The sequence below is a fragment of the Syngnathoides biaculeatus genome, chromosome 7 (assembly GCF_019802595.1).
Source record: "Syngnathoides biaculeatus isolate LvHL_M chromosome 7, ASM1980259v1, whole genome shotgun sequence".
Lineage (NCBI taxonomy): Eukaryota > Metazoa > Chordata > Actinopteri > Syngnathiformes > Syngnathidae > Syngnathoides > Syngnathoides biaculeatus.
The window spans coordinates 19,937,515-19,950,860 of NC_084646.1; the positions used below are offsets into that span (position 1 = coordinate 19,937,515).

At 39.7% G+C, this 13,346-nt stretch overlaps 1 protein-coding gene across 2 annotated transcripts in view; it reads right to left on the reverse strand.

The window, feature by feature from the left end:
- Nucleotides 1-13,346, reverse strand: part of rnf13 (ring finger protein 13) — a 48,628-nt gene that overhangs the window by 32,146 nt on the left and 3,136 nt on the right. For both annotated transcript variants that reach the window (XM_061826295.1, XM_061826293.1), the window contains 3 exons: nt 8,413-8,594; nt 8,211-8,291; nt 754-876 (listed from right to left, as the gene is read on the reverse strand). In XM_061826295.1, the coding sequence (XP_061682279.1) occupies nt 754-876; nt 8,211-8,291; nt 8,413-8,526 (318 nt within the window). In that variant the 5' untranslated portion in view covers nt 8,527-8,594. The remainder of the gene's footprint in view (nt 1-753; nt 877-8,210; nt 8,292-8,412; nt 8,595-13,346) is intronic.

The window sequence follows — 13,346 nt, forward strand, 5'->3', positions numbered from 1 at the left end:
CTTTAATCCAAATTTGATCACCTTTGGGATTCATTCCTTCGGTGTTCAAGCAGGTACTTCACACTGGCTAGGTGAGCAACATTGTAGACTGTTGCCAGGTTGGTGCAGAAGTCCATTTATTTAAAAAAAAAAGGGCAATTTTTATTATAATACAGATTTCCAACTCTAAATGGGATAAATTGTCAAGTCATGTAGTTAAATTCAAAATCAAGTCAAGTGTCTTGTCTACCAAGTATAATGTCAAGTCAAGTCTTCAGTATTTGGCAAGCAAGCAAGCAAGTCATAAACCTGACTAAGGGTAAATCATTTGACCCGAGTCTCCTATCTCTGCCGTTACCTAGTGAATGATATCATGAGCTGGAGTTGGGCTGGCCAGTTGGGCTGCGTGTGACTGTCTGGGGATGTGTTGTAGCCAACAGCATTTCCCTGTAATGGTTCGAATTTTGTATTTGATTGTTTGTCCAGTTCAATAAACGGCAAAAATGGCCCTAATTGCGACGCATTGCATAAGCCTTTTTTTTTTTTTTTTTTACTTCATTAAAGCGGCGTTGTATCTGAAACCCACTTCTGACTAAAATTTTTTGTTCACAACACGTAGTGGGAAAAAAAAAAAAAATGAAAAAAAATAATCAGCTCAAGGTCATAACTCCTATTATTTTGTACACGGTGCGCGGTACACGGTGCACTCGTAAGTCAAGGTACCACTGTATTTCAAAGAGGCACATACTGTCCAAGAGGCGACAAAGCGGGTACCTTAATATCAAAGTTGCAGTCAAAGCGTTTGATAAGGACAATGAAGGCACCCGTCAGGTTGTCCCTCGGGGGGGGCTCAATGGGCTCACATGCATTCGCTGGTCGTGAACCAATCAGGAAACCCTGTTGAGATAACATCAATAGCATCTGTGACATCACATTAAAAAAAATAATTAAAAAAAAAAAAGAGTTACAGTTGACCACAATATATATTGCGCCAGACAACTCATGGTATGGACCCTGCTAGGATCTATTACAGTTAATTTAAAATGTTTTTAATGTGGTTATAGGTCAGGAGGGCTGGTAAGGTGCATTGACAGTTTTCATATCAGTCTCATTCACGTCTGAATTAAAACCTCGGCATGTGCCTTGCTGTGTGGAGATGATACTTTCTCCATGTTCAGCGGCTCACTGTGCAGCTTGTCTCAGAGTATTCCTGCTCCTTTTCATGTTCCAAAACCATTCTTGTCTGGTTCATTGAAGATTCTCAATTGTCCTTAGGTCTGAACGAGAGTGTGAATGGCTGTTTGCCTACATGTTCCCTGTCATTGACTGGGGACCTCTCGCCCAAAGTTAGCTGTGATGGGATGAAGCTCATCTGCAATCCTAATGAGGAAAAGTGCTATATGAAATGGATGGTGGAGGCCAGGGTTTGCAAGTTCTTCCAATCCACCCTGATTGTGAAATGGCTTGAGAGACGAACTTTTAAGACTTTGGTGGGTGGATACAGTATAGCCTCTAACATGAAGTCTGTTTGTCACTGTTGGTTATCAAATCTCTAGCTATCCGGCTCGATATCTCAGTCTTGTGTCCAATAGACTGAAGTGTTACATGAAGGATAGCAAAAAAAACAAACAAACAAACACACACACACACACACTTACGAGAGAGAGAGAGAGAGAGAGAGAAGAGAGAGAGAGAGAGAGAGAGAGAGAGAGACAGAATACTGGCAAACAGTATAACGGAGAGAAAAGAATAAAAAAATGGGGAAAAAGAAAATGTGAAAAAAGGGATGACTGATCATGTCACACATACATACATACATATGATTGTGAAAAAATAAAGGCAACTGAGTAGAGCAAGCAGACTTCAGTTTGTGTTGTAAGGCAAAAATATAAACATTTTGTAAAAACAAAGATACTTCTCTCAAACAAAAAAGCTACTGTTTTAATCTTCAGAACTAAACTACACTTTGAGGTTTAGGAAACATATTCCAGTAGATAAACTTCAACAATGAACAACAGCATTGAAGCAAAAGACTTCCCACCTAACTTTGCAACTTTCCATCCATCCATCCATCCATCCATCCATTTCTGGGCCAATTATCCCCACGACGTTTGCGGGTAAGCTGGAACCTATCCCAGCTCACTCTGGGCAAGAGGCAGGGCACACCCTGAACTGGTTTCCAGCCGATTGCAGGGCACATTTAAACAAACAATGATTCACACTTGCATTCACATCTATGACCAATTTAGAGTCGCCAATAAACCAACCATGCAAGTTTTGGCGATCTGGGAGGAAACCGCAGTAGTCCGAGAAAACCCACACAGGCACATTGCGGGATCACTTTCTAAGAGGGACATTGATTATCGTCATGCTACCAAAATTTTGGAGTCAGACCTGAATATTCTCTTTACAACATTGACATTATTTAGCCGTAGAAGCCTTTAGTGTCTATTCCCTGTATAAACGTTCACAAACACCGGGGGTCTTTGCAGAATGAGCAATAAGATTGTGAAGGAAGAACCTTACAGACGATGGCACCATTTGGTCATTTATCCACATTTTAACAAGATGTCTGGCTGTGCCCTCTCTTGAGTGATAAACCTCAGCGTGTTGAAGAGTGTTTGTCATCAGTCATTGCACGTGAGGACAACAACCTAACAAAGAGACTTTCTGGCTATTTGTTTGAATTTGAAATTAACGACAGTAGCTGGCATCTAGTGAAGACTCTGCTCGCAACCACTCACTTTCCCTCACACTTTCCTTACAAACACAATTCCAATGATTTTAGGGTGTTTTGTTAGCAGGGTGGAAGTGGAGGAACAATTACATAGATGGAGGCACGCACTGGAAAGGAGGGGAATGAAGATTAGCCGAAGAAAAACAGAGTTTATGTGCATGAATGAGAGGGGCGGTTGAGGAATAGTGGAGCTCCAGGGAGAAGAGCTAGCAAGGCTGGACATCTTCAAATACTTGGGGTCAATAATACAGAGCAATGGATAGTGTGGTAAGGAAGGGAAGAAACAGATCCAAGCGGGGTGGAACAGTTGGCGGAAGGTGTCTGATGTTCTATGTGACAGAAGAGTCTCCGTTCCGGATGAAAGGCAAAGTCTATAAAACAGTGGTGAGGCTGGCCATAATGTACGGATTTGAGACGGGGGAACTGAAGAAACAACAGGAAGCAGAACTGGAGTTAGCAGAAATGAAGATGCTGAGGTCCTTGCTTGGAGTGAACAGGTTGTATAGGATAAGAAATGAGTTCATTAGAGGGACATCCAAAGTTGGATGTTTGGAGACAAGGTTCGAGAGTGCAGACTTCTGCATGCGTAAGTCTGGTGTGGCAGAGAAGTATGTTTCTTGATTCTTAGGTGACCAAGTTATTGTCGAGCAGAAACCACAGCTTCCCGTACACTTATCCGAGAGGTGTATTGTTTTCTTTCACTGTATAGCTCCAGTTTAACAACTGCCCAAAATTATGAAGTGGGTTCAGGTCAGACGAGGATGGGGGCCATGACATCAGTTTTTCATCTTTCAAACTTTGACTGGCCAGTCACAGAGGAGTAGTAGGATAAATGTGAAAGAGCAATGTCGTCAATATGAATCAGTCCTTTGACAGACTTGCCTTTAAAAATGTCTTATAAAAGTTGAGAGTTAATATTTAGCACATCTTCAACATGAAAAGGTCCAACCCGCTCATTTTTAATTTTTAATAATACCAGTGCACACCATTATCCCATCTTCAATTCTTAGTCTAAAATGGAGCTCTGAGCGCCTTAGTGATCAAGGACACAGGCCCGTGTTTCTGGTCCATCAAGAGTCACACTTGTTTCATCAGTCCATAAAACCTTTGAGAAATTGCTCTCCAGATATTTCCTGGTCCAGCCAATTCATCTCATGTATCCTGTTTAGTGGTGGTCTTTTTTGAGGTTTTCTTAACTGGGTCATGTCTCTGAACAATGACTATCTTGAACTTTGAGGTAATCCAGGTAGGTTGCAGTTATGAACTATCATAAAACTTAGAAAGATTCCTGGTAGCTTTATGCTTGACTCTTCTAAACCTTTCTAAAATCCTTGACAGTTAATTATAATTTTTTTGCATTCAACATGTTTCTTGTGACCCCGTTGAGTACATGCCACAAAATCTTGATCATTTTTAAAGTTAAAGGTATACCATATTTTCCCAAATTAACTTTTTGGGGTATTGGGAATGTTATATAGGCTCTACAGTACCTCAGTAAACATGTAAAATATGTATTAAAATTATACACGCACTAAGCAGTTCCAGACATTTTTTCTGCCCACGCCTGTCAACATGTCACAAGTGGGTCTTCTCCATGGAGCTAACAAATCAGAGGAAAGGTGGAGGTCTTTATATATAATGATACAACATTCTGTGTCAAACAGCAGTAGTGGCCAGAGGGCCTTTTCTGGACACTCATGAAAGTTTTTTTGTTTTGTTTTGTTTTTTTGTGACGGAAAATGTCACTTTTATACTGAGTCCATGGTTAAGAGTCACTCTAGGGAGATCTAAACAGCCAAAATATGAGACCCTTTAAATCTCTTTTTTTGGCCAATTTTTCCAAAAGAAGCTGGCTTATAATTATGCACACCTTTTTATTGGATGTTGATCTCCTTGGGCCACACCCACATTCATTACACGAATACACAGCACTTGACTTCAGGTTTATCCAGTTGAGAGTGAGGAAATATGCGTGGACGTCATAATACAGACAAAATGCATCTAAAGTAAAAATCCTGCACACGGAGTACATGCATACAGTACATACACTGCATATGTGTACATGTGGTCGTATATGTATGGACAAATATACACGACGACTTTACATGAATACACTTTGTGTATATTATATAAAGGAGCAGGAAACGTGTGTATCACGTATATGAAATGTGTGCACTGTATAAGTGTCAGATGCTGTTTCAACAGGAAGTGTGGGGCAGTCAAGCACCCCGCAAGATAACGGCTCAAAAAAAACCATCATGTATAACATCAGTACTTCCTGTTATGCTCTCTCTCTCTCTCTCTCTCTCTGTAACCAACTTTCCTAACATTAACATAAAAAAATATTTTCACAGAGAGTGACAATGAGTCAATGTGGAAATAGCACATCAAGTACAAGATGTGAATAATTAACAGCACCTTGGCCACCCTCAGCCCTGGTTGCCTCCCCCACTGGCGCTCCATGACGTCACTGTTCTACTGCCTTATTGCCCTACAGACTGTGGAAACTGTGGCAAGAACGCCCTCTGTAGGGCAAATAGGGCTATAAAATTGGTTGAAAAGGAAATATGCTAACGGCCCTCCAATGTCCAAATAAGGATACATGTGATGCAGGAAATGACGACCAGGGAGTTGAGGCCGGTGCATTATGGGAAAAAAAAAAAAACAAAACATCCCAGTGCCTCTTTTAATAGGGAAGCAGTCACTTTCACAAAGTATTTAATATTTTTGTGGCTACATCTGAGAATAGATGGGCAAAGAACTAATTGAAAACCTCCCGCTGTAAATCTAAAGCAACAACACACACATAATCAAATATGGTCTAAATAGCTATATTCGAGATCTGTTGATCAACCAATAAAATAAATGCCAAGCGCACCAGAAGGAGAAATGTGGAGGTTCACTTCATTTAAATCAATGGGTTTGGGGAGGGGGAGTGGGTTGAGTCAGCCCAACTCAATTACTCGTAAAGTAAGTAGTTCATCTTTTTCAATTAAACAAATGGTAATTCTTAATATTTTCTATTATTTTCATATTATTACTTACATCTGTGTTGTCCCTGCACAGTAGTAAAATGGAATTATTTACAAGCATTATGTCTGCCTGGGCATACAGACTGAAGTGTTCCACAGTCATGTCAGATACATGTCACCTGAAATGTACATGTAAATTGACAGTCAAAGAATAAGAGACAGACATTTGTACCTGCAGGGTACAGTTTATACAAGAGTTGCACCAAATACCGATGCTAGTACCGTACCAAGGTGGTTTGACATAAAAAATAGCACAGTACCCATTTTAATCATGTACCGGTAGTTTAAAAAATAATGAAAAATTCAGATTAATCTTTATTTGCTAAGTATATGTTGAAAACAGGTGCCACGGTGGAACAGATGGTAAAGCGTTGGCCTCACAGTTCTGAGGACTCTGGTTCGATCCCGGGCCCACCTGTGTGGAGTTTGCATGTTCTCCCCGTGCCTGCGCGGGTTTTCTCCAGGCACTACGGATAGCTGGGATTGGCTACCCTACTGCCGCGATCCTTGTAAGGATAAGCGGCTCAGATAATGGATGGATCATTTTACAAATGTATGCCATCTAGAGGTTATGAAAAAACTGTACACTTTTAATTTAATATACCACTGCACCACCTAGTGGTTATAAAAAAGGTGTAAACTGCAATTTCCATTAGGACAGTGTGACTGCATATATTTACAGGTGTACTCGTAACTTTACATGCCCTGTCATAATTTGTGAAATCCATTTTTTTCACATGACTAGTTACTGAACAATAACCATCATTCATTTCTTTATAGTTATGTTTTGTTAAATGAATGCTTTTCTGAAACACTTGACTGTTTAATTTTAATCCCATTAAAATAAAAATAAATGTGTTTCACCTGGTCCTTCATGTTTTCTAAAGAACTGTAGCATCTTACAAATTCTGCCTGGAATATTAGCACAACTGTATGTTTTTTTAATTTACTAAATAAAAGGAGGGTGATGTATTTCAATATGAGAGCAGGTAAACTATTCTGTGTTCAAATAAAGTACTTAAATTCCGAACAACTTAATAAAAATACAGACAATATTTCATGTTTCAATCAAATGGGTAGAAGCAAAGTCATGCAATGTAAAAATGCATTATACATCGGTAGAATCTTGTTTGATGTATGCCCCATGTTTGAAGCACAAAAATTATCAGCAATTTCAGTCTGTACCTACACTGTGTGCATGTTTTCAGACCATCCTACATGCAGCGGTTGATAAAAATATTTAACATTTTCTCATTAAATCTATTTTCAAAAGGTCCTATTGACATGAAAATGTCACCAGATGCTGGGAACAACCCAAGTACTGGTAATGCAAACATACGATTAAAGTAGTAAATAAAAATTTAATTGTGAGTACTCATGTGAAAATATAATACATTAAAAATTAATGAACAATTCTATTAAATGATATTATACGTATATACAAAGACACATTATATACGAATAATGAATTATTTTATTATTCAAATCACTTTCATGTATTTTGCACTTCTTTTTTTCTTTTTCAACCTCATCTGCAAATGACCTGGCCCCAGCTCTTCGTTTTAAAAATATTAAAAAAAAAATTGTGGTTAAAGCCACTGGAACATGTCCTAGCGGAGTTTACCAGTTCAGGTAGTATGAACCCTATTAATCACGGGACATATAAAAACACCTAACTATTCAGTCATACCTATAAGACATCCTCAAGTCTTCAAATAACTTACCATGCGTGTAATTCTGAATGTAGAGCATGGACTCGAACTTAAAATCTGTGACTGTTAGCCCAACATGCTAGCCACATGCTACTGTGCTGCCTCTATTAAAATCATTATATTAAAAAAAATTGGTATAGAATATCGTGTTTTACAAGTTGCTGCTTATAAATGCTATCTGATACAAAGCCTCTATCACCAAATGTCACAAGATGACCTTAGCGTTAAGCTTACATTTTATTCTTTGATCTCATCTACAAAAACAAATCAGTGGCCACAAAGAGGAGTGTTGTGTTGAATAAGTTAACACAAGTTATGTTGTTTTGGAAATGTGCAGCAAGTGTACACAGCAGCACTTGTGGAAGTGAAAACAAAGAAGGCTATGTTTGGCCACCTGCTGCCCTGAGGGGAATCCTCAGTCTTGTGTTGCCTTGTGATGCAAGAGGTATGTCACCATTTCACCCAAAAATTCTGTTCAAAAAATGTTTTTTTTTCGTTTGGAGTTACAATGGCAATTGTTGTTTTCACATCTACAGTCTAATAAAGTGGTTAACTCAGTTTTACATGACTCAATGTTATTGAATTTCCTGAAACGTTAATATAGATTCTACAATAATACCAGTTTGACGAGAGAATAACTTATTTGTATTTAACTTAATTCAATGATTTTTTAAATCTAAATAAATTGGAGGGTCTGCAATGGAATGTGTCAGATGTATAAAAATGTACCTCAGAAGCTCTCAGACTCACCTTCAATCCATCACTTGGTAGTCGGTACCCAAACCGTGAAGGGAGGTCATCAAAATTCTTAGTTTTGTTGTCATACGAGAACTGAAAAATGCCAAAAGGGAAAAATTTCACATCTCGGACACTGAAGTAAAGCTGATATGTTATTAGAACAAAAAAGCTGCGGACAAATCATCACTGCTCTCTTTCACATTGAGTTACTCACAGCTGCGATGTTGGCTTCCACAGGCAGCAGGTTGAGGAACGCAAAGAGCTGAATGGTGAAGATGGTGTAGATCTGCGTGGCCGACAACATCAGCATTCCCAGGGATAGCAGCATCTTGGCATCACGATGCAACGCTCAGCTGCTACACTGGTCTTTCAGCCACACAGATACAGCGTCGCTATCTACAGGAAAAAAAAAAAAAAAAACTTTTAAGTAAAATGACAACAAACGAACATGACAATTGCTAATTAGTCATTGAATTATTTCAAGTGTGGAATTGGTTTATGATCAACGGTGCCTTAAAGAATATTATGTAATGTAGTGCAACACTTGACTACAGTCTTACCCTTAACTCTTACAGTGAAAAAATAAGTATTTGAACACCCTGCTATATTGCAAGTTCTCCCAATTAGAACTCATGGAGGGGTCTGAAATTTTCATCGTAGGTGCATGTTCACTGTGAGAGAGAATCTAAAAAGAAAAATCCAGAAATCACAATGTATGATTTTTTTAATGATTTATTTGTGTGATAGAGCTGGAAATAAGTATTTGAACACCTGAGAAAACCAATGTTAATATTCGGTAGAGTAGCCTTTGTTTGCAATTACAGAGGTCAAACGCTTCCTGTAGTTGTTCACCAGGTTTGCACACACTGCAGGAGAGATTTTGGCCTACTCCTCCACACAGATCTTCTCTATATCAGACAGGTTTCTGGGCTGCCGCCGAGAAACATTGAGTTTCAGCTCGCTCCAAAGATTTTCTATTGTGTTTAGGTCTGGAGACCAGCTAGGCCATGCCTGAACCTTGATATGCTTCTTATGGAGCCACTCCTTGGTTTTCCTGACTGTGTGCTTCGGGTCATTGTCATGTTGAAAGACCTAGCCACAGACCATCTTCAATGCTCTGACTGAATGAAAGAGATTGCTCTCCAAAATCTCACAATACACGGCCGCTGCCATCCTCTCTAATTAATACAGTGCAGTCGTCCTGTCCCATGTGCAGAAAAACACCCCCAAAGCATGATACTACCACCCCCAAGCTTCACAGTAGGGATGGTGTTCTTGGGATGGAACTCATCATTGGTCTTCCTCCAAACACGGTTAGTGGAATTATGACCAAAAGGTTCTATTTTGGTCTCATCTGACCACAAAACTTTCTCCCATGACTTCTCTGTCTTCTCTCCTTGACATGTGCTGGTTTAAGCAGGGGAAGCTTCCGTGCCACGCATGATTTCAAACCATAACGTCTTCGTGTATTACCAAGAGTCACCTTGGAAATAATGGTCCCAGCTCTTTTCAGGTCATTGACCAAGTGCTGTTGTGTAGTCCTGGGCTGATTCCTCACCTTTCTAAGGATCATTGAGACCCCACGAGGTGATATCGTGCCTGGGGCTCCACTCCAATTGAGATTGACCGTTATGTTTAGCTTCTTCCATTTTCTAATGATTACTCCAACCTTTTCACACCAAGCGGCTTGGCAATTTCTCCATAGCCCTTTTCCAGCCACGTGGAGTTGTATAAATTTGTCTCTGGTGTCTTTGGACAGCTCTTTGGTCTTGGCCATGTTACAAGTTTGGGTCTTACTGATTGTGTTGGGTGGACAGGTGTTTTTATGGAGCTAAAGACCACACACAGGTGCATCCGATCAAGATTAATACATGGAGTGGAGGTGGACTTTTAAAGGCGGACTAACACGTCTTTGAGGGTCAGAATTCTAGCTGATAGACAGGTGCTCAAATACTTATTTGCAGCTGTATCACACAAATAAATTGTTTAAAAAAAAAAAACAATCATACATCGTGATTTCTGGATTTTTCTTTTTAGATTATCTTTCTCACAGTGGACATGCACCCACAATGAAAATTTCAGACCCCTCCATGATTTCCAAGTGGGAGAACCTGCAATATAGCAGGGTGTTCAAAAACGTATTTTCTTCACTGTATGTGGTTGCATTCCACAGGAAATTTTACTTAATGGCATTGGGGGATTATGTATTTACTAGTGCAAATAATATCTTTGCTCATCTATCTATGCCAGAAACACAGAGATACAGTAAAAGGTTTTCTCCACTAGATGCAGAAGGTACATTTAACCAGTGCAAAATCGAATATCTCTGGCCAGCTGTGCTTGGGAAACATTACCCACATTTCTAGTACCAGCATATCGCTTACGAGTGGCTTGCATTCACTGTCATTTTACTACTACCAATTGTCAAAATCAATTGTGTTTGAGATTGCATTATCCCTCCATTCATTTTCCAAACCGCTTATCCTCAATAGGGGAGCGAATGTGCTGGAGCACATCCCAGCTATCTTTCGGCAAACGCTTTGAACTGGTCGCCAGGCAATCGCAGGCCACATTGAATCACACAACCATTTGCACTCATACTCATGGCTGAGGGCCAATTTAGAGACCCCCAATTAACCACCATGAATGTTTTTTGGGAATGAAATTGAAATACATGGAGAAAAGTTCCACACGCACGGAGAGCATGCAGACTTCACACAGGTGAGGCAAGATTTAAACCCAGGTCCTCATAACTGGGAAGGAGATTTAACCAGTCATCCACCATGACGACAGATTGCATAATAACCAAATATGTAATTATATACTCTATGTAATAGATGAATATACTTTTTCTAGGTTTTTTGTGAGCTATACTTGGTTGCAATAAACTTGATTGACAACCTAATGTCATCTGTCAGCCTATACATTACCAATGCAAGCAGGAAAGAACTGAGAGTGATCCCTTGATGCAGTGGCTCCTCCACCTTAATAAAGTGTCCCTTGGATTAACAATGTATCCGATAGGTCATATGTACTAATACCTTGAAAATTTGAGGCTAATCCGATATCATTTAATGGGGTTTTGAGAAGCTTTTTTTAATTGGCAATTACGAATTTTCATGGGCGCCGCTATTTTGGCAAGTCACATGACCTATGTGCACAGATGTGACGCATTACGTGACCCAACAAAGGCTCGCTTACATTGGGACACAATTATGGCCAGAGCTGATTTCTCGGATTTATTCATTCTTCATCGCTACGAGGGCTGTCCTCAGTGCAGGCTTCCAGAGGACAATGCCATGAAACTCGTTATGGAGGGAAATGCAATGCAAGTCCCTCAGCAAATATCTTTCCTTCCAGTTCCTCAAATTCCAGACAACAAAGATTCATCAGAGTATTGTCCATGGCTACCCATCGGTCGCATGAGCCACACTGATCCACCGGCTGGCCTAAACGAATTCCAAAATCGATAGAATGGATGAATGAATGGTGTGTCCCGCGCGTCAGCCTCCGGTTCAAATCTGTATAGAAGTATTCCTCCATCTTCCCAATCAACCGATACTGCTATTTCTTCATCAGATGAGGATAAATCCGTGAAATCCGCGCTGAGCAGAATGTAATCGAGCCTTTGGTGCGCACCTTACACGTCACATCCCCACACATAAGTCATGTGACTTGCGAAAATGGCAGCGCCCCTGAAAATTTGTAACTGTGGTAATAATCTTCTCAAAACACTGTTAAATGATATCAGATTAACCTCAAATTTTCAAGGTACAGTAGATATGACATGACCTAGCGGATACATTGTTAATCCAAACGACCAGACTTCCCCTTGATTAAATTCTTCTGTCACACCTCACCACTGTTCTGCTGCCCTCATACATGTCCTGTACTATTCTAACATAGTTCTCTGCCATCCTGACTTCCACATTCAGAATCACAGTTCCTCTCTGTATACACTAGTCATAGGCTTTCTCTAGATCTACAAAGACACAATGTAACTCCTTCGAATTTTCTCTCTACTTCTTTTATCAACACCCTCAAGGAAAAGACTGCATCTGCGGTAATCTTTCAAGGCAAGAAACCATACTAATGTTTGCAAATACTTCTGTCCTGAGTCCTGGCTTTAGCAACAGTTCCCATAATTTAATTGTGTGGCTCAACAACTTTAACTTCAACTCTATAGTTCCCACAACTCTGCATGTCAAGCTTGTTCTTAAAAATGGCCACCAGAACATTTTCCTCAGGCATCTTCTCACACACTACAGTTCTGTTGAACAACCTGCTCAAAAACTCTACACCCACTTCTCTTGGATGATTCACTACCTCCACAGGTATGTCATCAAGACCAACTGCCTTTCCATTTTTTTAATCCTCTTTCATGCCTTTCTAACTTCCCCCTTTCTAATCACTGCTCCTTCCTGGTCCACCACACTTGCCTATTGTGGTATTCTTTCACTTTTATTTTCCTCATTCATCAACTCCACAAAATATTCATTTAATATTTCTCTGCATTTGCCTTCTTAATTTTCCCACCTCCTCAGTCATCTTACACATAACTATGACCTATGCTGTTTCACCACACTGTGCCATAGTACTATCTTCCTCAGATTACATCGTCTGCACAAAATATGATGTACCTGCATGGTTGTGCCTGGCATCCATGTCTTGCCATTACCACAACAGAGTTACTGCTTTGTGTTACATTACATACAATCGCACAAATTACGCCGCATTTGCACTCCACATGCTGCATTAGAAGTGGGGACGGTGAGTAGTGTCTTATTTACATTATGCAGAACCAGCTCCTCAAAGGTGTCTGATTTTAGATCAATTAAAAATTCTTGATCCTTGGAGTACTCTTGAAACCATATAAAACCCATTAGTAGTTCACTCTAAAAATGCTTAAAAGTGGAGGTGGGGGGGAGCATATTTCTCCTTAAAACCCATGTAATCCACACAATGGAGTGCTTTTATATTGAATTATTTCAATTGTTGACAAAGTGTTTCACTAACTGGGAGTCTTATTTTCAGCTATATAAAACAAAAGGATATCTCTATCTATTCTCTGGATTGAGATTCTTTTTAATGATGGTTAATCTTAGCTCAAAAAAATAATGTGGAAAGAAATACATTATGTGAGTTGCA